This window comes from Mus musculus, chromosome 17 (assembly GCF_000001635.26).
Source record: "Mus musculus strain C57BL/6J chromosome 17, GRCm38.p6 C57BL/6J".
NCBI lineage: Eukaryota > Metazoa > Chordata > Mammalia > Rodentia > Muridae > Mus > Mus musculus.
The window spans coordinates 74,341,489-74,363,756 of NC_000083.6; the positions used below are offsets into that span (position 1 = coordinate 74,341,489).

The following is a 22,268-nucleotide window of genomic DNA, read 5'->3' on the forward strand; positions in this document are numbered from 1 at the left end:
CTTTGAAAGAGTGATAGTCTATGACATCCATTTATATATATGAAGAATAAAATTAAAGAGTGGGCTCAAAGCAGCAGAACGAAGAACAGAGTTAGGTGGCCAAACTTAATACAGGCTCTCTCTTTGACTTTATTTATTTATTTGAGATTATAATGACATCATTTCTCCCTTTCCTTTCCTTCCTCAAACTCTCCCATGTGTCCTTCCTTGTTCTCTGTCAAGCGTATATAATTTCATACTGATCAGTATTTCTCTCTTTCTCTTTGTTTTTGTTTTGTTTTGTTTTGGGGGACAGGGTTTTTCTGTGTAGCCTTGGTTGTCCTGGAACTTGCTCTATAGACCAGGCTGGCCTCGAACTCAGAGATCTTCCTGCTTCTACCTCCCCAGTGCTGGGATTAAAGTTGTGCACCACCACTGCCTGGCTGGTGTTTCTCTCTTTTTAATACTGGAAAAGAGCCAGTCCAGATACTTGAGGAAAAGAGTTGTAGTCGTGGGTCTTTGGATTAACTAAACCATGACCTAGCACGTTTTGTGTGATTTCTATTGATGGACAAGTGTGAGATCTCCTAGATAATACAGAGGTGGAGGTTCAGAAGGCGTGGTTCCATTTCTCGGGTTGGTAGCACCTAACTGTAAGGGCCACAGTGTGCTGTGGGAAAGGAAGTGAACCAGTTTTTCAGGATGTTGTAGGCTGAGGCATCTGGCATCAAGAACAGAAGTATCTAAATAAAATAGTCCCCATTAGTTACAGTTTTTCGACAATTTTATTTACTAATTTTCCTCTGTGTGTGTGTGTGTGTGTTCCTGGGTGTACGTGGGTGCACATGTGCCATACTGTGCATGTGGAGGTCAGAGGTTAACCTGTGCAGGTTAGTTCTGTCCTACCAGGGGGGGACCCCAAGATCAAACTCAGATTGTCAGGTTATCTTAGTCATGTACGTATCTGGGCTTATAGTTCCAGTGCGCTGAGTTCATCACCCCCTTGGCAAGGAGGCATGACAGCAGGCGGAGAGGCATGTGGCTGGAGTAGCAAACTGAGCACTCATATCTGTACCATAAGCAAGAAATGAGAAAATGAACTTGGAAATGGGAGTCTTGAAACTCTAAAAGCCCACCCCCAGTGGTACTCTTCCTCCAGCAAGGCGACCCCTCTCCACTTCCCAGACAGCACCAAAGAGCACCTGGTGTTTAAATACACATTCTCATTCAAGCTACCACACCATAGAATTGTCTAATTTTTTCATTTGTTTTGGTTGTCCTGGAACTCCCTATGTAGACCAGACTGACATTAAATTCAGAGACCCATCTACCTGCTGCTGCTTCCTGAGTGCTGGGGTTAAAGGTGTGTGCCTCCACTTCCGGTAGTTAGTGATTTTCTAATTTTGTATAATTCAGTATTGTACATTATTTGAAACACACAAAAGCCTGTCCACATCCATCTTCATAGATTGCGGGTAGAGAGAAGTCAGGGGTTACTTTCATTCCTGGAAAGTGTACAGTGTACCATGTGGAAAGGGTTAACTTGGACTTAGTTTCCTCTTGCTTGTTGACTATGCTTCAGTGGACTGTGGTGGGTCGCACTGGTGCCCAGCACTTAGGAAGCTGAGGCAGGATGGTTAACGAAGCTTGAGGCCAGCTTGAACTGCACAGTAAGCGCTACAAAACCCCGCTTCAAAAACCTGAAAGACTAAAAGGATTCTTTTTGAAATTCTCCTTGATTAGACGTAAAACACAAGAACCACCACAGGTTAAAGGTCCGTATGGGGAGTTGGAGAGTTGGTGAGCTGCACAGGGATTTACCAACCATGATGGGACCCTGCTGCAAAGGCCTCCCAACTAGAAAATAGAAAAAATACTGCAAGGACATTAGAGTTTTTCATAAGCATCTGTCTTACTGACTCCTCAATATTCAGTGTTATTTGCAAAAATAAAAAGATCAAAAGACAGCCACTATTGGAGACTTTATGCCTTGTTAGGTTTCTGTTTGTTTTCTTAAATGGGTGGTAGTGGCACATGCCTTAAATCCCAGCACTTGGACTTGGGAGGAAGAGGCAGGTGGATCTCAGGGCTTGAGGCCAGCCTGGTGTACAGAGCTAGTTCCAGGAACACCTAAGACTACACAGAGAGATCTCTCTTCAAAAACAAAAACAAAAAAATACCAAAACTTTTTTTCTTTTCTTTTCTGCTTTTTTTTTTTGTTTTGTTTTTGCTTTGGTTGATTGGTTTGTTTTGGATTTTTTTTTCTCTTTCTTTGTTTGTTTTTTTGAAACAGGGTTTCTCTTGTATAACCTTAGCTATCCTGGAACTCACTCCCAATCTGTCTTCAAATCCAGAGGTCCACCTGCCTCTGCCTCCTAAATTCTGGATTTAAGGCATGTGCTCCACTGCCCAGCTTAAAACTGTTTGTTTGTTTAGCCATTCATTTATCTATTTGCTTAGTTTTTTTCTTTTTTCTTTTCTAGACTTTATGTAGCCTTGACTATCCTGGAACTGTGTAGACCAGGCTTGCCTTAAATTCAAGAGATCCGCCTGCCTCTGCCTCCCTAGTTCTGGGATTAAAGGCATGCGCTACCACTACCCAATTTAAGACATACACTAGTATGTGTACCAACAGAGGTCAGAAGAGGGAGTCTGATTCCCTTGGGATAGGAGTTACAGAAGGTGAGCCACCAAGTCAGTGCTGGGAATTGAGTCAGGGTTCTGTGAAGGGCAGCTTGTGCTCTTAACTGCTGAGCCCTCTCTTCATCCCTTGGTTTGTTAGTTAGTTTGTTTGTTTGTTTGGTTTTGGTCACAATGTATGTGGCTAATGTGGCCCTTGGATGGTTCTGTTATTCTGTTATTCCTGGTTAAATATGTAGATGAAGGAATTACTGGGTCATGTAGCAGATAGGCTAAATAGCATAGGAAAGAACCAGGCTCTTTACTGAGTTAATGGTACTAGCTTGTGCTAGGGCCAGCAAACGTGAACTTTTGGTTCATTGCCTTTTGTATTAGATTGTTTGGGTGGTTTTGTTTCTGTGTAGTTGGTTTCTTAGTCACTGTTCTATTGCTGTGGAGAGACAACCATGACCAAGGCAACTCTTATAAAAGATAGGATTTAATTGCAGTTTTCAAAGACTTAGTCATGGTGGGGGAATGGAGGTGCTCATGGTGCTGGAGTAGTAGCTGAGAGTTGCATCCTGATGCACAGGCAGAGAGTGAAGCATGGGTGCTCTTGTGGTCTTTTGAAGTCTCAAAGCCCACCCCCTGTGACACACTTCCTCCAATAAGGACACATCTACTCCAACAATGCCACACCTCCTAATCCTTCTAATTCTTTCAAAGCTTTCCACTCCCTGGTGAGTAACCATTCAAATCTGGGAGCCTATGAGGGCCATTCTAATTCAGTCACAACAGTTGGTTTGGTTTTTGTTTTAAATTTAGATATGTATGGGCATTTAGTTGAATCTCTATTTGGGTGAACCAGTATTTACTTACTGGTTTGGCAAGCATTCCATATCTGAGCTACATCTCTAGACCTCATTTTACTTAAAAAAAGAAGAACGTGGGGGCTGGTGAGATGGCTCAGTGGGTAAGAGCACCCGACTGCTCTTCCGAAGGTCCGGAGTTCAAATCCCAGCAACCACATGGTGGCTCACAACCATCTTTAACAAGATCTGACGCCCTCTTCTGGAGTGTCTGAAGACAGCTACAGTGTACTTACATATAATAAATAAATTAAAAAAAAAAAAGAAGAACGTATTTTGTGTGTACGGGGCAGGAGAGTGGAATGGAGCCTGCATGCCTGCCACAGTGTGTGCCCGTGGAGGTCGGCTTGCAGGTGTACGTTCTCTGGGTCCATCCTGTGGGTCCTGGGCCTTTACATACTGGGCCATTATGCTGACCCTCACTTTAGTTTTTGAGACCAGATCTCAGAAAGTTCCCTAGGTTGTCCCTGAAGTCACTCTGCAGTGAGACCTGACACTTGTGATCCTCTTGCCTCTGTGGCTCTGAGGATCTGAGATCAACAGGCCTGCGCTGCCAGTCTGAGACCCGGGTTTTAATTTGTCTTCTCTAACAAGTGGAGGTATTGGGTGTCTTTTCATGTTCTTCTTTACCACTTTCCATCTCTGGAAACATAGGTTGTTTCATGTTACCCACTTGGGAATGTGAGATTGAATTGAGGACATTGTACATGCTAGGCACATGCTTGACCACCAGATTGTATCCTGGGTTGTTTGGCCATTGTTTTTAAGATTTATTTTTCTACCTATTTATTCATTTTATGTACATTGTAGCTTGATTGTGAGCCTTCATGTGGTTGTTGGGAATTGAATTTAGGACCTCTGCTTGCTCTCGTTGGCCCTAGTCGCTCAGTCCTTGCTCATTCCAGCCCAAAGATTATTATTATTACAGAAGTACACTGTAGCTGACTTCAGACGCACCAGAAGAGGGCGTCAGATCTCGTAACAGGTACTTGTGAGCCACCATGTGGTTGCTGGGATTTGAACTCAGGACCTTTGGAAGAGCAGTCAGTGCTCTTACCCACTGAGTCATCTTGCCGGCCCTGTTTGGTCATTTTTGTCATTACTTTTTATGAGTCCTTTGTGTGTTCTGGCTGCATATACTTTACTAAACATAGTATTTTTGAATTTTTAAAAGCTTGTTTGGTGTCTTCATTGTTAGAACATTGGTATTAAGGTGGGATTAACCTTTTAATCCCAGTACTTGGAAGGCAGAGTTTGAGGCCAGCCTTGTCTATAGAGCAAGTTCCAGGACAGCTCACACTACACAGAGAAACTCTGTCTTGAAGAAGGAAAAAAAAAAAACCCCAAAAAACAAAAAACCCCAGAACACTGGCATTGAAGAGCTGGGGTTTGAGTTTACTGAAGTCTAAGTTATCCACAGTTCTATGGCTTTTGCCTTTTGTGTTTTCATAGAAATCTTTAATTGCCTCTTGGCCTTAGGTGTCAAAAGTCTAATTCAAGTTCTCAAAAAAGAGTTTTGCTTAAATGCTCTTGAGTTTTACACCCTGGTGAAGGCCTGGCTGGATGACTCTTGGCTAAAAGGCTTTCTCTTCAAAGCCGATGGCATGGGTCTGTCCTGGAACCCACATAACCCACATGAAGGAGGGAGGAGGAGTCACTCCAAGGTTGTCCTCCAACTCCACCTGTGTGGTACGTCCCCAGTGTACATACTAACACGTGTAATACATTTCATCATCTAGAATTTTAAAATAAAAAAAGTTAGAGACAGTGTAAGTGACAGGCAGAGGCTGATGCTGTCAGTGGGCCAGTGAGATGGCTCAGTGGTTAAGGCTTTTGCTGCCAAACCTGTTCAATCCTCAGGACCCACATAGGAGGAAAGAAATCTCCTGAAAGGTGTCTTCTGAGTTACGCTAGCATGTGCGTACACGCACAAAGTTAAATAGGTAATGTCTCTGTTAGGGGTTTTTTAGATTTCTTTCTTTTATGTATATGATTGTTTGTATGTGTACTATGTTTATGCCTTCTGTCTGAGCAGGTCAAAAAGAGGACATCAGGCCCACTGGGATTGAAGTTAAGGGTGGTTATGAGCTACATGGGAGTTGGGCAAAGAGTCTGGGTCTCTGCAAAAGCAAGTGGTCCTAGCTGCTGAGCCATCTCTCCAGCCCCAGTGGGGAATGTTTTTTTTGTTTTTTTTTTTTCTGGTTTTTTTTTGGTTTGGTTTTCGAGACAGGGTTTCTCTGTGTAGCCCTGGCTATCCTGGAACTCACTTTGTAGACCAGGCTGACCTCGAACTCAGAAATCTGCCTGCTTCTGCCTCCCAAGTGCTAGGATTAAAGGCTTGCGCCACCACCGCCCGGCCCCAGTGCATAATATTAAAACTAAAGAATGTTGCCAACTCGAGCTCTCATATTGGCATTAAGAGTGCACCAGTGAGACAGCTCAGTAGGCAAAAAGCACCTGCTACTCAGACCTGGAATTTAATCCTCACAACTGGCCACTGAAGGAGATTGCCAGCTTCCTAAAGTTGTCCTCTGACCTCCAAATATGCACTGTGGCACTCACGTGTCTTTCTCTCTCTCTCTTTCTCTCTCTCTCTCTCTCTGTCTCAGTCTCTCTGTCTCTCTGTCTGTCTGTCTGTCTGTCTCTCTCTCTCTCTCTCACACACACACACACACACACACCTCAATAATAATAATAAAATAAAAATATTTAAAACATAAAAAGACAAAAAAGCGTAATTTGGGTTTGGGGATATGGCTTACTGTTAAAGTGCTTGCCTAGCATGAACCCAAGGCCCTGGGTTCAATTCCAGTGCCATAAAGAAAAGGACAGGAGCTGGAGAGATGGCTCAGTAGTTTAGGATACATACTGCTCTCTTCAGAGGGACCCCAGGTCAGTTGCCAGCAGCCATGGTAGGTGTCCCATCCCTTGTAACTCCAGCTCCAGGGCGTCTGAGAGCTCTGACCTCTGCAGGCACCTGTGCTCACATGCACACACTCACACAGACACTTTAAAGTAGTAAGAATTAAAATTTAAAAAATAAAGGAAAAGGGCCCAGCAAGATAGTTTAGTATGGTGGTTTTCAACCTGTGGGTTGAAACTATCAGAAAACACATATTTCCCATGGTCATAGGAACCTCCAACCATAAATTTATTTTTGTTGTTACTTCATAGCTGTAATTTTGCTACTGAGCAATGTCTTAGTTTCTAAGACCATCAGAAATGTGTGTTTTGAGCCGGATGTGGTGGTGCACGCCTTTAATCCCAGCACTCGGGAGGCAGAAGCAGGCGGATTTCTGAGTTCGAGGCCAGCCTGGTCTACAAAGTGAGTTCCAGGACAGCCAGGGCTATACAGAGAAACCCTGTCTCGAAAAACAAAACAAAACAAAACAAAACCCAAAACAACCACAAAAACAAAAGAAATGTGTGTTTTCTGATAGCTGCAGCCTACAGATTGAGAAGCACTGGTTTAGTAGACAGAGGTCCCTGCTAGCAAACTTGATGACGTACGCTATCCAGGACCTACATGGTAGAGAGAATTGACACTTGCCAGTTGTTCTCTGACCCCCACAGGGGTGCTGTTCCAGGGGAACATCCACACACATAACACTAAACAGATAAATGTAATAAGAAAAATGTAAGTAAGAATGTGTAGATTAGAGCAGCTCTGTTAAGCATTGTCCATGTGGTGAGTGGAAGACCTGATACTCACTGTTGTAATTGATCAGTGTATATGCTAGAGAAACTGCAGATGGGTGCTAGGGAAAGAGTGGTCATTGCAGCACTATTTAAAAAAAGAACTAGGTCCATGTCTGATATGTTTAAAAAGAACTAGGTCCATGTCTGATATGTTTAAAAAGAACTAGGTCCATGTCTGATATGTTTTGGGGAGAGAACTGGGGATTTAGCTCAGGGATTGGACATGTTAAGCAGGTATTTTGCCACTGAACTCCAGCTTCACCCTTAATTTTTTTTTTTTTTTTTTTTGAGACAGGGTTTCTCTGTGTAACCCTGGCTGTCCTGGAACTCACTTTGTAGACCAGTCTGGCCTTGAATTCAGAAATCCGCCTGCCTCTGCTTCCCAACTGCTGGGATCAGAGGTGTGTGACACCACCGCTCGGCCTCGCCCTTAATTTTTAATATTTTTAAAGCATTTTTCTTTATTATTTTATGCATATGAGCGTTTTGTTTATATGTAATTTTACACCACATGTGTGCCTAGTACTCAAGAGATTCTAAGAGGGCATCCCATCTCCTGGATTGGAGTTAGAGACGTTGTGAGCTACCATGTGGGAGCTGGGATCCCAGCTCTGGTTCTCTGCAAGAACAAGTGCTCTTAACCCTTGGGCCAGTGGTCTGCCTCTAGGATCCTTCTCTTCTTAGTATCTTACCTTTTTTTTTTTTTGCAGTGCTGGGGATGAAACCCAGGCCTTACTCCAATGAGCCAATATTCCACCACCGAATAGTATGTTCCCTTTCATTTAATAACTGTTTAAACAATTTTAAAAATACTTAAACAAAACATTTTATTTATTTTGTGAGTATTGTCATGGTGCAGGTATGGAAGTTAGATAACCACTTGTGGGAATCTCTCTTCTCCTTCTACCATATAAGTCCTGGGTATCAATCTTAAGTTGTCAGCCCCAGCATCAGGCTTTTTTCCCCTCTGATCTGTCTCTCCAGCCCTTCAATACCTTTTAATATAGAAAATGGCTAAATTACCAGGTTAATATACTATATATCACTATAGCAATCTCATGTGTGAACTAGAAAAGCCCCACAGAGCTGTCTCTGGGTAGATGCTTGCTGCACAAGCTCAGGTCCTGACTTCAGGTCTCCAGCATCCATGTGAAAGCCAGGTGTGGTTGGCTATCCCAGCACTGGAGTACTTAGAGGCAGTGGCTCTCTGGGAATCTGTGGCCAGGCATTCCTACCCAGAGTAGAAGTACCAGGTTAAAAGAGAGTTGCTGTCTCAAAAAACAAGAAGGCCTGGTGGAACACACAACAGGTAAAAGCTCTTGTTGCCCAAGCCTGGCATCCTATTGGATTCCCTAAACCCATGTAAAGATGGAAGTTAGAGGACTACACCAAGTTGCCTTGTGCTCTCCACATACATGCTGTGGTACGTGCAACCATGCCTCAGCCCGTGTGGTAACCTGTAAGGTAGAGAGCAATAGAAGAAGATAGTGGACATCAGCCTTGGTCTTCCATTTGCGCAGGAAAGGGCTTGTGCCCTGCACAGACATGCACACACATAAATGAAAGGTAGGAGTCTCTGCATGCGCTTTTAATCCTAGCACTCTGGAGGCTGAGGCAGCTGTATCTGAGTTCAAGGCCAGTCTGGTGCATATAGTGAGTTGGTTCCAAGACAGCCAGGACTACCTAGAGAGACCCTGTCTCAGACAAAACAAAACAAAACAAGAAATATTACAAGTATTGGTGAATATAGTAGAAACGCCTCTACTAGAAAGATTTGTACTGGGATCATGATAGTGGCTTCTTGGAAGGGAGAGCCCATGAGAAGAAGGGTCACTGCAAAGGAGCTAACTCCCTTCTACTTGCTACGATTTATCCATTTTGGTATTAAAATTGTACAGAAATCAGACAATGCTAGTGATATTCTCATCATGCAGAATGTAAATATCATTACACTGCGTTTTCTTTTTTCCAAGTAAAAAAACCAGCAATGCATGTGAGCAGGTATTTTCTTACTGAAAATGGGGCAATTAAGCCACCAGGCATGTGGCGCCCTGGTAAGTCTTAGCTTGTCATCCTTAGCTATATATGTATTTTAAGACCAGCCTGGGTTACAAAGACTTCATTTCAAAAAAAGAAGAAAAAAGGAAGATAAACATCCAAAGTTTCAGTTGTTTTATTATAAACTGAGAAAGGCTCTTGTAGCCTAGGCTAGCCTCAGACTTGCTCTGTACCTGAGAAAGACCTTGAACTTGTGAACTTCTTGCCACCATGTCCAGGTTGATTTAAAACAAGCTTTTAATAATTGCTTCATGTGCCATTATCAACTGCTTTTTAAATACTTACTGTTTACTAGGCAGAGTGAAAACATATTGTCAGAAGTAAGAAATTGCCAAGTGTATGGGCTGACTTACTTGAGGGATAACAAGGGAAGGGAGGCATTTCTAGGAGGCAGAAGCTACAGATCTCTGAGTTCAAGGCTAGCCTGGCCTGCACAGTGAGTGCTATACAAAACTTTTCTTAATAAGGCAGGTGGGGATGGGTCACTTGGGGAATAGGGAATACACATTCATAAAGAAGTATTTCTTAGTTGTATATGGGATCTACAAAAAGATTTCATTTCTGTTTTGTGATAATGGCAGTTGTGTTGAAAATGCCAGACATAGCCAGGCAGTGGTGGTGCACGCCTTTAATCCCAGCATTTGGGAGGCAGAGGCAGGTGGATTTCTGAGTTTGAGGCCAGCCTGGTCTACAGAGTGAGTTCAGCAGACATGATGGTGCACACCTTTAGTCCCAGCACTCAGGAAGCAGAGGCTGGAGGATCTCTGAGTTTGAGGCCAACCTGGTCTACAGAGTGAGTTTCAGGGCAGCTGGGGCTACACAGAGAAACCCCGTCTTCAGAACAAAACACAACATCCTAACATTTGGGGCCAGAGAGATGGTTCAGTGGCAAAAGGGCTTAAATGCCAAACCTGTGATCTGAGTTCAACCCCAGGGCCTGTATAGAAGGAAAGAAAACCGTTCCCATGCGCATGTTGTGGCAAGTGTGCTCCCTCTCTCTTACACACACTATCAATGCATAATGTAATTTAGACAACCTAAAATTGTGAGAAACACTGGGACTATAGTCTCCCTCTTGGAGAGACAGACATATTAAGATAGGAGTCAAATGGTAGGTGATGCTTCTCAGACTTACCACAGCCTCTTCCTGTGTCATCTCTCAGTATGATATCTGGGACAGTGGATGCTACATTGTCATACTCATGACGTATACAAATAATGATTTTTATTTTTAAAGCAGGACAGAAGGAACAAGCTGTGGAATGGTATAAGAAAGGTATCGAAGAACTGGAAAAAGGAATCGCTGTTATAGTTACGGGCCAAGGTGGGTAAGACATATAGTTTGTATTTGCACCCCAATTCTACAGTAGTCCCTCCTTCCAAATCCATCTTCTTTGGGACCCTGCAAGGGCTCCTGGTGGAGTAAACCAAATGTACTGCCATGCCCTGAGTACTAATCCCCAGGACGGCTGCTGAGTGACCTCAGGGCAGCAGCACATGGAGCTTGGGGACTTTGGACAAAGATTCATCATTATGATGGAATAGATCAGGTAAAGGTGAAATGTTATTAATTCTACACACAGTTCAACATTTATAAATTGTTTATCTCTGCAGTTCTCCGTTTATTTATTTTGGACTGTAAGGGATCGCAGGTAACTGAAAGGTCTGAAAGCACAAGGGCGGGGCTGTATACTGAACTTATATAGTTACCCTCTTTTAGATCTGTTTACCTCAGTGAATATATTTTATCTCTTGATGTCATTGCTAATATTTGTGCATATATGGTACTGGGTATTCTAAAAGTAAAATTAAATAAAGTCTCAAACATGACTTCACATATATAGCAGGCAGGAATATACTCTATGATCCTTATGCAAGCAACAATAAGTGATCAGCTGGTGGTCAATTACTGAAGAGTTGTTTATCAGTCACATGTGTTGTCCCTGTTTTTGATGCTAGTACTGGTGCTTGTCTCACACACCACGGCGTGTCCCTTCTCTGATTCTATCCCCAGCCTGGCAGTGGGTTTTATGGTTTTTAGTATGTGTTAGCATATAGATACACACCTTTAGTCAGAGCACTAGGAAGGCAAGAGGACCTCTGAGAGTCTAAAGCCAGTCTGAGCTATGTAATGGAACCCTGTCTCAAAATAAACAAATAAAATACAATAAATTGGAAATGCCTGGTTATGATTTATGTTTGACTCTTTTAAACAAAAGTTTGGTTTAAATTAAAATCAAATTTGTATTATGATCTAAATTAGCACTTGTGGGGTGTGAGTGGAAAAGCCTGGGCTATACAGTGAGACCTGTAATCAGAAACAAAACAGAAATAAACTTAGAGCCTAACATCTATGTAGTGAACAGTCCTTGGATACTTGCTGTTTCTCAGCAGTCTCTCTAAACGCCTATATAGATAGAGCATCTGGTTTTTTTTTTTTTGTTTTTTGTTTTTTTTTTTTTGGTTTCAAGACAGGGTTTCTCTGTGTAGCCCTGGCTGTCCTGGAACTCACTCTGTAGACCAGGCTGGTCTCGAACTCAGACATCCGCCTGCCTCTGCCTCCCGAGTGCTGGGATTAAAGGCGCGTGCCACCATGCCCGGCGAGCATCTGGTTTTTATGGTAACTCTGTGCTTTGTAGCTACTGTTACTGTCCTTATTTTCAGATGAGAAGCATGACATACAGAGATGTAATTCAACTAAGGTTTCACAGCTAGCAAGTGTGAGAAAGTCAGATTTGAACAGAAGCAGCTAGATGGCAGAGACTGAGCTCTTTACTCTCTTCTGCTCCTGCTCCTCCTCCTCTTCCTCTTTCTTTTGTTCCTCCTCCTTTTCTTTTTCTTTGTTTGTTCAGTTTTTCAAGACAGTTTTTCTCTGTGTAGCTCTGCCTTTACTGGAGCTAGCTCTGTAGTCCAACTGGCCTCAAACTCAAAGATCCCCCTGCCTCTGCCTTCTCAGTTCTGGAATAAAGGCATGTGCCACCACCACCACTTCTTGTTGCAGTAAATCTCCAACCCAAATATGCCCCGGCAATGAAAACACAACACAGTTAATATGATTACATGCTGTGCGCCTAGATTGGGCAGATCTACCGCTATACTACCATCTTCCACATCTATGAGACCCCTTAGAACTTGGGGTTTCTCCAGGCCATGTGCTTCTGCTCCGCTTTCCTTCATCTTCCTCCTCCTCTGCATTCTTTCCCTCTTCCATTTTCTCCTCCTCTCTCCACCTTCCCTTTTATCTGCCCAATCATCAGCTCTCATTTATTTTACAAATTAAGGTGCGTAGCAGGTTTACAGGAAATCACCTGAGTGCTAACTCATTCCTTGTTCATAGCCACTCACTGGAGAATTATCAAATATAATTAGCCCCAGGGCTGCCTACAACAACTCCTGGCTCTTTTTTTTTCCTCTCTCTTTTTTTAAATATTTATTTTTATTTTGTGTATAGTTATTTTGCCTGCATGTATATTTGTGTGTCATGTCTGTGCCTGGTGCCTACAGAGGCCAGAGGAGGGCATTAGATCCCCTGGGACTGGAATTACAGATGGTTGTGAGCCACTGTGTTGAATGCTGTGGATAGAACCTGGGTCCTCTGAAAGAACACCCAGTGCTCTTACCCCTGTCTGAGCCATCTCTCCAGCCCCTGGAGGCTGAACTTTTAATAGTGTTTTGACTGTAGTGTACTATGTGAGCTTTAATATCAAAAGTACCATAGTGTGTAGCAGTGGGTGTGCATTCTGATGGATGCATCTTTAGGTGGTTTCTACAGTGTGAACATCATCATGATAACACTTCTGTAAGCCTGGTGATATAGACCAATCACTCACCAGGGCCTTTTGATGCTGACTTTCAGCCCCTGCCTCACAGGTGCTGGGATTAAAGGCGTGCGCCACCACACCCGACCATTTTTAACACTTCTTTAGTGCTGTTGATGCTTGAGACAGGGTCTCACTATGTAGCATTGGCTGGCCTAGAATTCAATATGTAGACCAAACTAGCCTCAAACTCAGAGACATCTGCCTGCCCCCACCTCCTAAGTTGCTGGGAATAAAGGTGTGTACCACCACCACCTGGCATATCTCTTGTGTAAACAGCAAGATCTGACTTACTGCTAGAGCATTGCCTAACTTAAGCTCTGGGAAAAACTCAAGCATTGCAGAAGTCAGTTAAGAAAGAAGTGTGAGGCTTTGATGACCATGACTTTATGAATTAAAAATATGTGTATATATGCAGGACTTTGTGAACTTCACGAAGAACTGTTAGAAGGAAATGACTCATGCCTTTTATTACTAAGGAAAAAAAAACCCTCAAAGTGTGTTTTCTTCTCACCACTTAGAATTTAAGTTCTGAATATACTGAATAGAATATGTCTTTGGTCGACATCACAGCATCACTGTTTGTGACATATTCATTCATGCCCAGGCTGTGACAAAGTGACTGCAGCCTGGCTGGTAGTAAGGTGGCACAGATGACAGATCATATCCTAGCTTTGTTTGTTTAGTGTGTGTATGTATAATGTGTGGGTGCAGTGGAGGTCAGAAGACAAGTTTCAGAGACAGTTTCAAGTTCCATGGTGGGACTTGAACTCTGGTTGTCATGTTTGCACAGCCAGCAGTTCTGCCCACTGAGCCGTCTCACTAGTCTCAGTTCATAGACTGAAGTATGAGGGAAAAAATATCAAAGGCTCCATGAAATATTTACGAAATCCACGATCCTGCATCAGATTTGAAGCCAGCATGAGGAACTGTGGCAGAGAGTTTGTAAAGTAACATGTCTATGTATAGTAAATATAAAAGATAGGTTCACATTATAAATTCCAGTCTGGCTTTGAATTCATGGTCCTTCTGCTTCAGCCTCCAGAGATAGAAGTTTCAGGTGTTCTTTGCCTTGCCTAGCAAAAGCATTCCCTCTCCTTCCATTTTTGAGACAGGGTCTTACTCTGTGGCCCAGGATGGCCAGAAACTCATCTATCCTGACTGACTTTGAACTTGGCTCGGTTTTCCAAATCTTGAGATTAAAGTGTGAGACACTTAGCCCACTTTAATTTCTTTTATTTTTTAAAGATTTATTTATTTTTATTTGTATGAGTACACTGTAGTTGTCTTCAGACACACACCAGAAGAGGGCATCAGATCCTATTCCAGATGGTTGTAAGCTACCATGAGGTTGCTGGGAATTGAACTCAGCTCCTCTGGAAGAGCAGTCGGTGCTCTTAACCTCTGAGCCATCTCTCCAGCCCTTTTAATTTCTTTATAAAGAAAGACTCTGATTCTGCATGAAGATGACTGGAATAACCTTGAAACACTGTTAGTAAGGAAATGTCGATACTGGTTAACTAATTCTTCCTTTGTTTTTGTTTTTTCCATTTAGGTGAACAGTATGAAAGAGCTAGACGTCTTCAAGCCAAAATGATGACTAATTTAGTTATGGCCAAGGACCGTTTACAACTTCTAGGTATTAACTAATGTATTCCCTAATTATTTCTGCAATATACTTGAAATGCTTACTGACTCTTACATTGTAGAGGACTGGACACACACACAGTTCAGTGATGGAGTGCTTACTTAGCATGTGCCGGCCCTGGGTCAGTCTCCAGCTCCACAAGAAGGGAGGCTTCATTGTAGGCAGGATACATTAATAGTTTCAATTTTGTTTGTTTATTTTTCAAGACAGGGTTTCTCTGTGCTGTCCTGGAACTCCCTCTGTAGACCAGGCTGGTCTTAGACTCACAGAGCTCTACTGGCCTCTGCCTCCAGAGTGCTGGGATTAAAGGTGTGCATCACCACTGGGCTATATCTGCATCTCCCTTTCATATTATTATACAACAAATCTTAATATATTTTATTCCATTTAAAAGTGTTTCATGTTTTTAGTAAAATCATGAAATATGATCATCACTAAAAATGCCAGTAATTACGTTTCTTATGTATTTATTTTGAGACAGGATCTCTCTACATGGTCTTGTCTGTCCTGGAACTCGATATTTAGACAAAGCCAGCCTCACTCACAGAGATCCTTTTGCCTATGCTTCCTGAGTGCTGAAATGATGAGCCATCATGCCCAGTGGGAATTACTTTTAATATCAACCAAAACAAGTACAAAAAATGACCAGTGTCCAGGTTTGTTATGATTTAGTAACAAATACTCGTATTATTATTATTATTATTTGATACAGGTCTCGGTGTGGCTCTGGCTGTCTTTGAACTTACTATGTAGACCAGGCTGGTCTGGAACTCACAGATTTGCCTGTTTCTTCCTTCCAAATGCTATGAATTAGAGGAGTGTACCTCTATGCTAAAGTAGAGTTAGATGGTAAGATTTTTCATCAGTGAGGTGACTCATTGGGAATTGGATGTGAGGGGCTCAGGGAAGCAAGCTGGTTTAGTTTAGGTAACTCCATTGATCTGTAGTCATTTTAAAAAGAAGCATTAGTCTCTCTCAGTTGTTGTAGGAGGGATAAACCCTAGGGCCTCGCACATACTACTCAGGTCCTCTACCGCCGAGCTACATCCTCAGTTAATGCTTTAGTAATAGAGATAAACTGAAGCAAGGCCACAGTCAGTGCTGTGTGATCATTTGTTTATGTATGCATGTGTATTTACACAGGTAAAAGTGTAAATTCTATGTATAGACCTATACTTTTATTTCCAATCATCAAAGAAACTAACATTCTACTTTGTTCTGCCTTTACTATGTATGAGTATTTCTGGTAATGAGTGTTTGGGTTAATAAAGAAGACACTAACCCAGAATTTTTTTTTTAACTCATGCTTTTACTGACACTAGTTGTGTTTCAGTGTTTTGATTTAAAGAGCATTATCATTGAGAAAAATCAGATGACCTACCTCCAGTTAACTGAAGTAAATAGAAAGGATCCAAGGTATATTGTATCAGCCACTTGTAGGATACAAAAGCTGCTCACTGCTTTGTGCTTTGTACACAAAGAGCAGCTGCTATTTAACCGGTCCCCGAGGCATGTGATACTGCACCGTAAACCAAGCATGGTGCCTACCTGTCTGACTTGAGGAATATAAGTCTAAACGTTCCTATGTAATTTCTGCTTTCTTTGTTTGCTTTACTTGTTGGGTGCTGATAATTAAACCAGAGCCTTGCACATATTGAGTGTGCACTCCACACTGAGCTACATATCTCTAGCCCCTGTGCTGCCGTTGACGTGGATTCATTGGCTGTCTAGTACAGAAGGAAGAAAACAAACTTCCTTCAGCAAAGCACTGCTGGAAAAGGGTGATCCCTTATGTGGGTGAGACAGGTTACAGAGCGCATGTATATCACTCAGGAGCATGGCTGGAACCCTGCATGTAGGTTACTGCCAAAAATTGGGGAGCAGGGTTAGGGCTACAGCCCTGCTCCTGGAAGTGAAGCATCAGCCCTCCTACTCTGGGTAGCAGGCTGGGACTCTGTCTGTCTAGGGCTGTTACTTGAGATGGAGTAGGGTTGAAACACATCTTTTCATTGATTAGTTACGTCTTACAGGCACATGACACAGAATTTTAAAGTATAACTACCATCTCTTCCATACTGTGCCCAAGTGACCCATTTCTGTAACATCATTGTCTTTGGGTTCGTTAAGAGGTGACAACTGTGTGTGTGTGTGTGTTCACAAACAGTAGGATACAGAACACATAGTTCATCATGCTGGTCCCCTTGCCCTGTGGCATTTACTTTTAGCTAAATATGACCTTGTTTCCTTGTGTGCCATTTTTAAGTTTGACTTCCTCTTAAAAATTCCCTTTTATCTTATATTGTACTGCATCTGTAAAGTGGAAGCAATACTGTACTTCCTCTGTAAAGCCTTTTTTTCCAATAGGCTCTTTGTGGTGTACAGTCATTTAAAAATTATGTTATATTGGGCATGGTAGTGTGGGCCTTTAATGCCAGCAGATCCCAGTGGGTCTCTTGAGTTCAGAGCCAACCTGGTCTACATAATGAGTTTTATGACAGCCAGAGCTATATAGATAGACCCTGTCTCTAATAATAGTAATAATAATAACAATAATAATCGTCATCATCAAATACAGTTATGCTCTAAATTGCCAATTATGTTTAATTTGTTTGTAGATAACAAGAACAATAGGCATAAGCTGGGCATGGTGGCTTTAATCCTAGCACAGGAGGCAGAGGCTTTCAGATTGCTGAATTCAAGGCCAGCCTAGTCTACAGAGTGAGTTCCAGGACAGCCAGGACAACGTAGATCCTGTCTCAAAACAACAACAAAACCATAGACACTTTTTAATTTGCATGTCACTATGGTAACTTAATAAGCAGCCATCACTTGCTGCTGATACTAGTGCTAAGTATCTTAGCTTGCCAGACTGATTAAGGTTTATTTTCACATGTTAGCTTCTGTAACTGTTCATAGGAGTGCTTACTAATTGCATATTTTAGAGAATATTTCATATATCTGCACAAACTTCAGTTTGACACCTTTGTAACACATTAATAATTTTCCACGCACATTTTATTTGTTGATTTTCCTTTTTTGTTTATTTTGTTCTTTCTAACCCCCTCTGTTGCATAGAGAAGCTGCAACCAGTTTTGCAATTTTCCAAGTCACAGACGGACGTCTATAACGAGAGTACTAACCTGACATGCCGCAATGGACATCTCCAGTCAGGTAGGTTTAGGGCAACTAACGTAAACTAAAGCTTGCATGCAAAATGAATATATCTTGCTTACCCTATTGCTGATTTACTGTGTAGAAGAAGGTGTGACTGTTTAGTTTTCACAGGATCAGTAGGAAATGCAGTATCCTTTTTTTTTTTAAAGATTTATTTATTTATTATATCTAAGTACACTGTAGCTCTCTTCAATCACTCCAGAAGAGGGCACTAGATCTCGTTACAGATGGTTGTGAGCCACCATGTGGTTGCTGGGATTTGAACTCTGGACCTTCGGAAGAGCAGTCGGGTGCTCTTACCCACGGAGCCATCTCACCAGCCCCCGGAAATGCAGTATCTTTATCGTTCGTAGTGTCTGAGTGCCTGACAGGTTTAGTAGACCTACTCTAATTATACTATTTGCTTTTTTTCCAACTTTCTACTTACAGAGAATAAAGTACGGGGAAGTGGCATCTACTTACTGCCTAGCCCACTAGCCCTTGAAGGGTTCTCAATAAATCTGCTCTTTTAGAAAAAATATTTACATGTATGTATGTATGTATATGTGTATGTGTGTGCTTGTGAACATGTTTGGAGGGTAGAGGACAACTGAAAGAAGAGATTCTCTCCTGCCACCATGAATGTCCTGGGATTAAACTCAGGTTGTCAAGCTTGGCAGCAAGAATCTTTCCCACTGAGCCATCTCACAAAGCTTCCTTTGTTGTTGTTGTTGCTGCTGCTGCTGTTGTTGTTTTGGGGTTTTGTTTTTGGGACAGGGTCTTACTATGTAGCTCTGCCTGGCTTAGAACTTACTATATAGACCAGGTGGCCGTCACTTCCAAACATCAGTCTATTCCTGCCTCTTGCTTCCCTACTGTTGGAATTACAAACATATTTACTTAATTGTATTTATCTGTTGAGTCAGGGTCTCACTATGTAGCTATGGCTGGCCTGGAAAACTCTGTATAAATTAGGCTGGTTTCAGCTCAGAGATCTGTCTGCCTCTGCATCAAAGATTGGGATTAAAGTTGTGCACCACCACACCGAGGCTGTTCATTCCTTTAAATGCTGAAAATATTTTCATTTCTGGGATTCGTCTTCTCTTCTCTTCTTCTTTCTCCTCTCCCCTCCCTCAACCCCCACTGCCCTCTCTTGAGACAGGGTTTCTCTGTATAGCCCTGGCTGTTCTGGAACTCTCTTTGTAGACCAGGCTGGCCTCAAACTCAGAGATCCATCTGCCTCTGCCTCCCAAGTGCTGTAATTAAAGCAAATGCTATCCATAGCTGGCAGTGTGGGGGGCTTTCCTTTTTGTGTTTTTCATATGGAATTTTTACTGTTTTGTTAAATAGTGTGTATGTGTTTTCATATGAATAATATGAATTGCTTTATCATGGTACCTGTTAGACACTAAAGCTTTACATTCCAAGAAGATACATTTTAATAGTGTCATTACTATGAAGTAAATCTGCATTGTAACTTTTGCTTACTACTCTGATTAAATACATAAGAAAAGAAAGAATTCAAAGCCTTGGCTTTGTTCTGGTGGAAGAAACTTCATATTTTAGGCTTCCTGTGTCTCAGTTGGTTTTTGTTTGGGTTTGGTATGAGTTTTGCCCAAGCCTTTAGACTACAAGGTAGTTTGCTTGGTTGCTGGTTTTGTTTTGTTACTTTTTCAACAGTAGTTTCATGTCCAGGGCTATTGGTTGAGGTTTTCTGAGACAGTGTTTTCACCTCTAGCTGGAAGTTACTCAGCAGCTAAGGCTCAAGTGATTCTCCTATCTGACTCCTGAACAACTCATCACCCCCACTTTACCCAGGTTTGTACTTAAATTTTATTATAGTAAATATAACTTCAAATTGTAGGGAATAAACTTTAGATTAGACTATGAAGTAGCTGCTGGTTTTTATTCATTTATAGGAAGCAAATTTGAAAGTTTACTTCTTAATTTTATTTAGTTTTTTGAGTACTAGGGAACTCAACCAATGCCTGAAACATGCTACTCAAGACTCTGACACTGTGATAGATCCCTGGGCCAAAGATGAAGGAAGGATCTATTTCTTTGGCTAGCGTGTGTGTGTGTGTGTGTGTGTGTGTGTGTGTGTGTGTGTACATGTGTGTGTACGTGTGTGTGTGTGTGTGTGTGTGTACATGTGTGTGTACGTGTGTGTGTGTGTGTGTGTGTACGTGTGTGTTTGTGTGTGTACGTGTGTAGTTTCTTCTTTTTGTTTTTTAAAACTTAGTTATCTGTGTCTGAGCATTTGGTCTGCATCTCTGCCTTTGCACCATGTCTGTGCCTGGAGGTAAAGATGGCTTTGAGCTTCAGTGTGGCACTGGGAATCAGAGCCAGGTCCTTCTGGAAGAGCAGCTAGAGCTAGAACCTGCTGAACCTTGCTCTCTGTTATATGCTAGAGATCAAACCCAGAGCGCTGGCATCTGTTAGGCAAGCACCACAGCATTAAGTGATCTCCTCAGCCTTTAAGGTTTAACAGAGACGATAGCTGGGCTTCGTGGGTAGAAGCAGGTCATCTGCGTTCTGTCCGTGGTCCATCCGTCCGTCCCTTCAGGAGAGCTCTTTGGTTTAGTCTTAGAGTCAATGGCTGTGTCATCTGCTCTCTTAAGTATAAACAAATATTTTGCCTGTTTTATTTTGTATAGCTGTGATATGTTATTAGAAACTATAAAACAGTGGGATATAAAGAGATACAGAAATAGTTAGGTTTCCAAAATACATTTTGAGATTCTGATAATCCTATCAAGATTAAAAGTAGGCCTGTCTCTCTCAGGTCTGGTGACATGCCTTTGTCTTAAGTCTCTGTTGCTTTGTGCACATGCTGGACTCCATTGTATTTCTCACATACAAAGAAAGGGGTGTCAGCCTTCTCTTCCTGGGCTTATTTTAATATATCAGATTCTGTTTTATTTCAAATCTCTAGAGACCTGAACTTCTAACTGTGCTTTCTGGAGAGAAAATGCTAACCTCACAGCTAGTTTATACAGCACTAGTGTAATAAACACCAAAGTGGTGAGTGAGCCTTAGTGTTATATCTGGAATACTTGAAATATTTTACTTGCATGAGTTATTTCATCTCTTTTCATAAGTGATCACACCAAAATCTACTTATTAATACAGTATGTTATCTATAGTATCTAGTTTTAACTCAAAATTAATAAATGTCCTGACTTTTCTCTTAAGTTCATTCTCTAGCCTTCCTGGTTACTTCCCAACCCTCTATGATGGAAGCCTGGGCTGTTCTACAGTTCACAGTCTTCCTGCCTATATTTTTAGCGTGTGTGTGTGTGTGTGTGTGTGTGTGTGTGTGTGTATGTGAATGAGTGTGTGTGTGAATGAGTGTGTGTAAAATTATTTTGTTTGCATCTGTGCCTTTGCACTGTGTGTCTGTGAGTAGGTAGACCAGAGACTGGTGTTGGGTAGGTATCTTTTTCAATTACTACCTCTCATTGAATCTAAAATTATAGGCATGTGCTAACACACCCACCTTTTAAGTAGCTCCTTTGATAAATCTATAAACTATCTTTCTAGTGTCTAAAAATAACTTGAGCTGGGCATGTAACTTACTAGATGTTGTGCATATGTGAGGTCTTGAGTTTGATTCCCCAGCATCAAATATAAAAAGGAGAGCATAAAAACAATGATTTAATGATACTTCCCTGGAATCTCACTCTAATCTCCTCCACCTGGCTGTGGCTTCAGTTCCTTGATTTTGGTTTTCTCTATCAAACAATTCCTTGAAGCACAGGAGGGATGACTCCGTCATTGAGAGCGTATACCCCATACAGAGGACTGGCGCTCTGTCCCTGGCAGCAGTGTCCAGTGGCTCCCAGCTTGGAGCATCCCGTGCTTTCTTCTGGACTCTGGGAACTGCAGCCATGTGGATGGATCCCCCTGTGTACATAATTACGTTTTTCAAAGATTCAAAACGTTCTGGGCTGGGGACATGGCTCATCAGGTCCCCAGATCAGCAGATTGGCTGCTCTTCTAGAGTACCCAGCTTTAGTTCCCAGGCCCTGAATGGCATCTCGCAAGGGTCTGTAACTCCAGTTCCAAATGACCTGGCACCCCCACACAAACATGCATTCTGACAAAACACCAGTGCAACATAAAATAAATACATCTTTCAAAAAAGAAAACCTGAAAAGTGGACAATAGTTAAGAAAGTTCTCTTTCTCTCTCTCTCATCCCCCCCCCCCCCCCCCCCCCGGTCGCTGTCTCCTCCCTCCCCCCCCCTCCCTCCCTCCCTCTCATTCTTTCTCATGTGTGTTGTTGGGTAGGTATCTTTTTCAGTTGCTACCTCTAACTGAATCTCATTGATGAAAACTCATTACCCTGGAAGCCCTGTGTCTGCCTACCACTCCCTCCCCTGCACTAGGATTCATTGGGGGCAGGGTCTCATTCATCCTAGCT

General features: G+C 42.2%; 1 protein-coding gene across 6 annotated transcripts in view; it reads left to right on the plus strand.

The window, feature by feature from the left end:
• Positions 1–22,268, plus strand: part of Spast (spastin) — a 53,193-nt gene that overhangs the window by 3,566 nt on the left and 27,359 nt on the right. For 2 of the 6 annotated variants that reach the window (XR_001782088.2, NM_001162870.1), the window contains exons 2-4: positions 10,462–10,548; positions 14,598–14,681; positions 17,766–17,861. Coding sequence is in view for 4 of the 6 variants with exons in the window: in NM_001162870.1 (NP_001156342.1) it covers positions 10,462–10,548; positions 14,598–14,681; positions 17,766–17,861 (267 nt within the window). In the remaining 2 variants the exon portion in view is untranslated. The other 4 variants (NM_016962.2, XM_006524610.4, NM_001357738.1 and 1 more) reach the window with 4 other exon arrangements.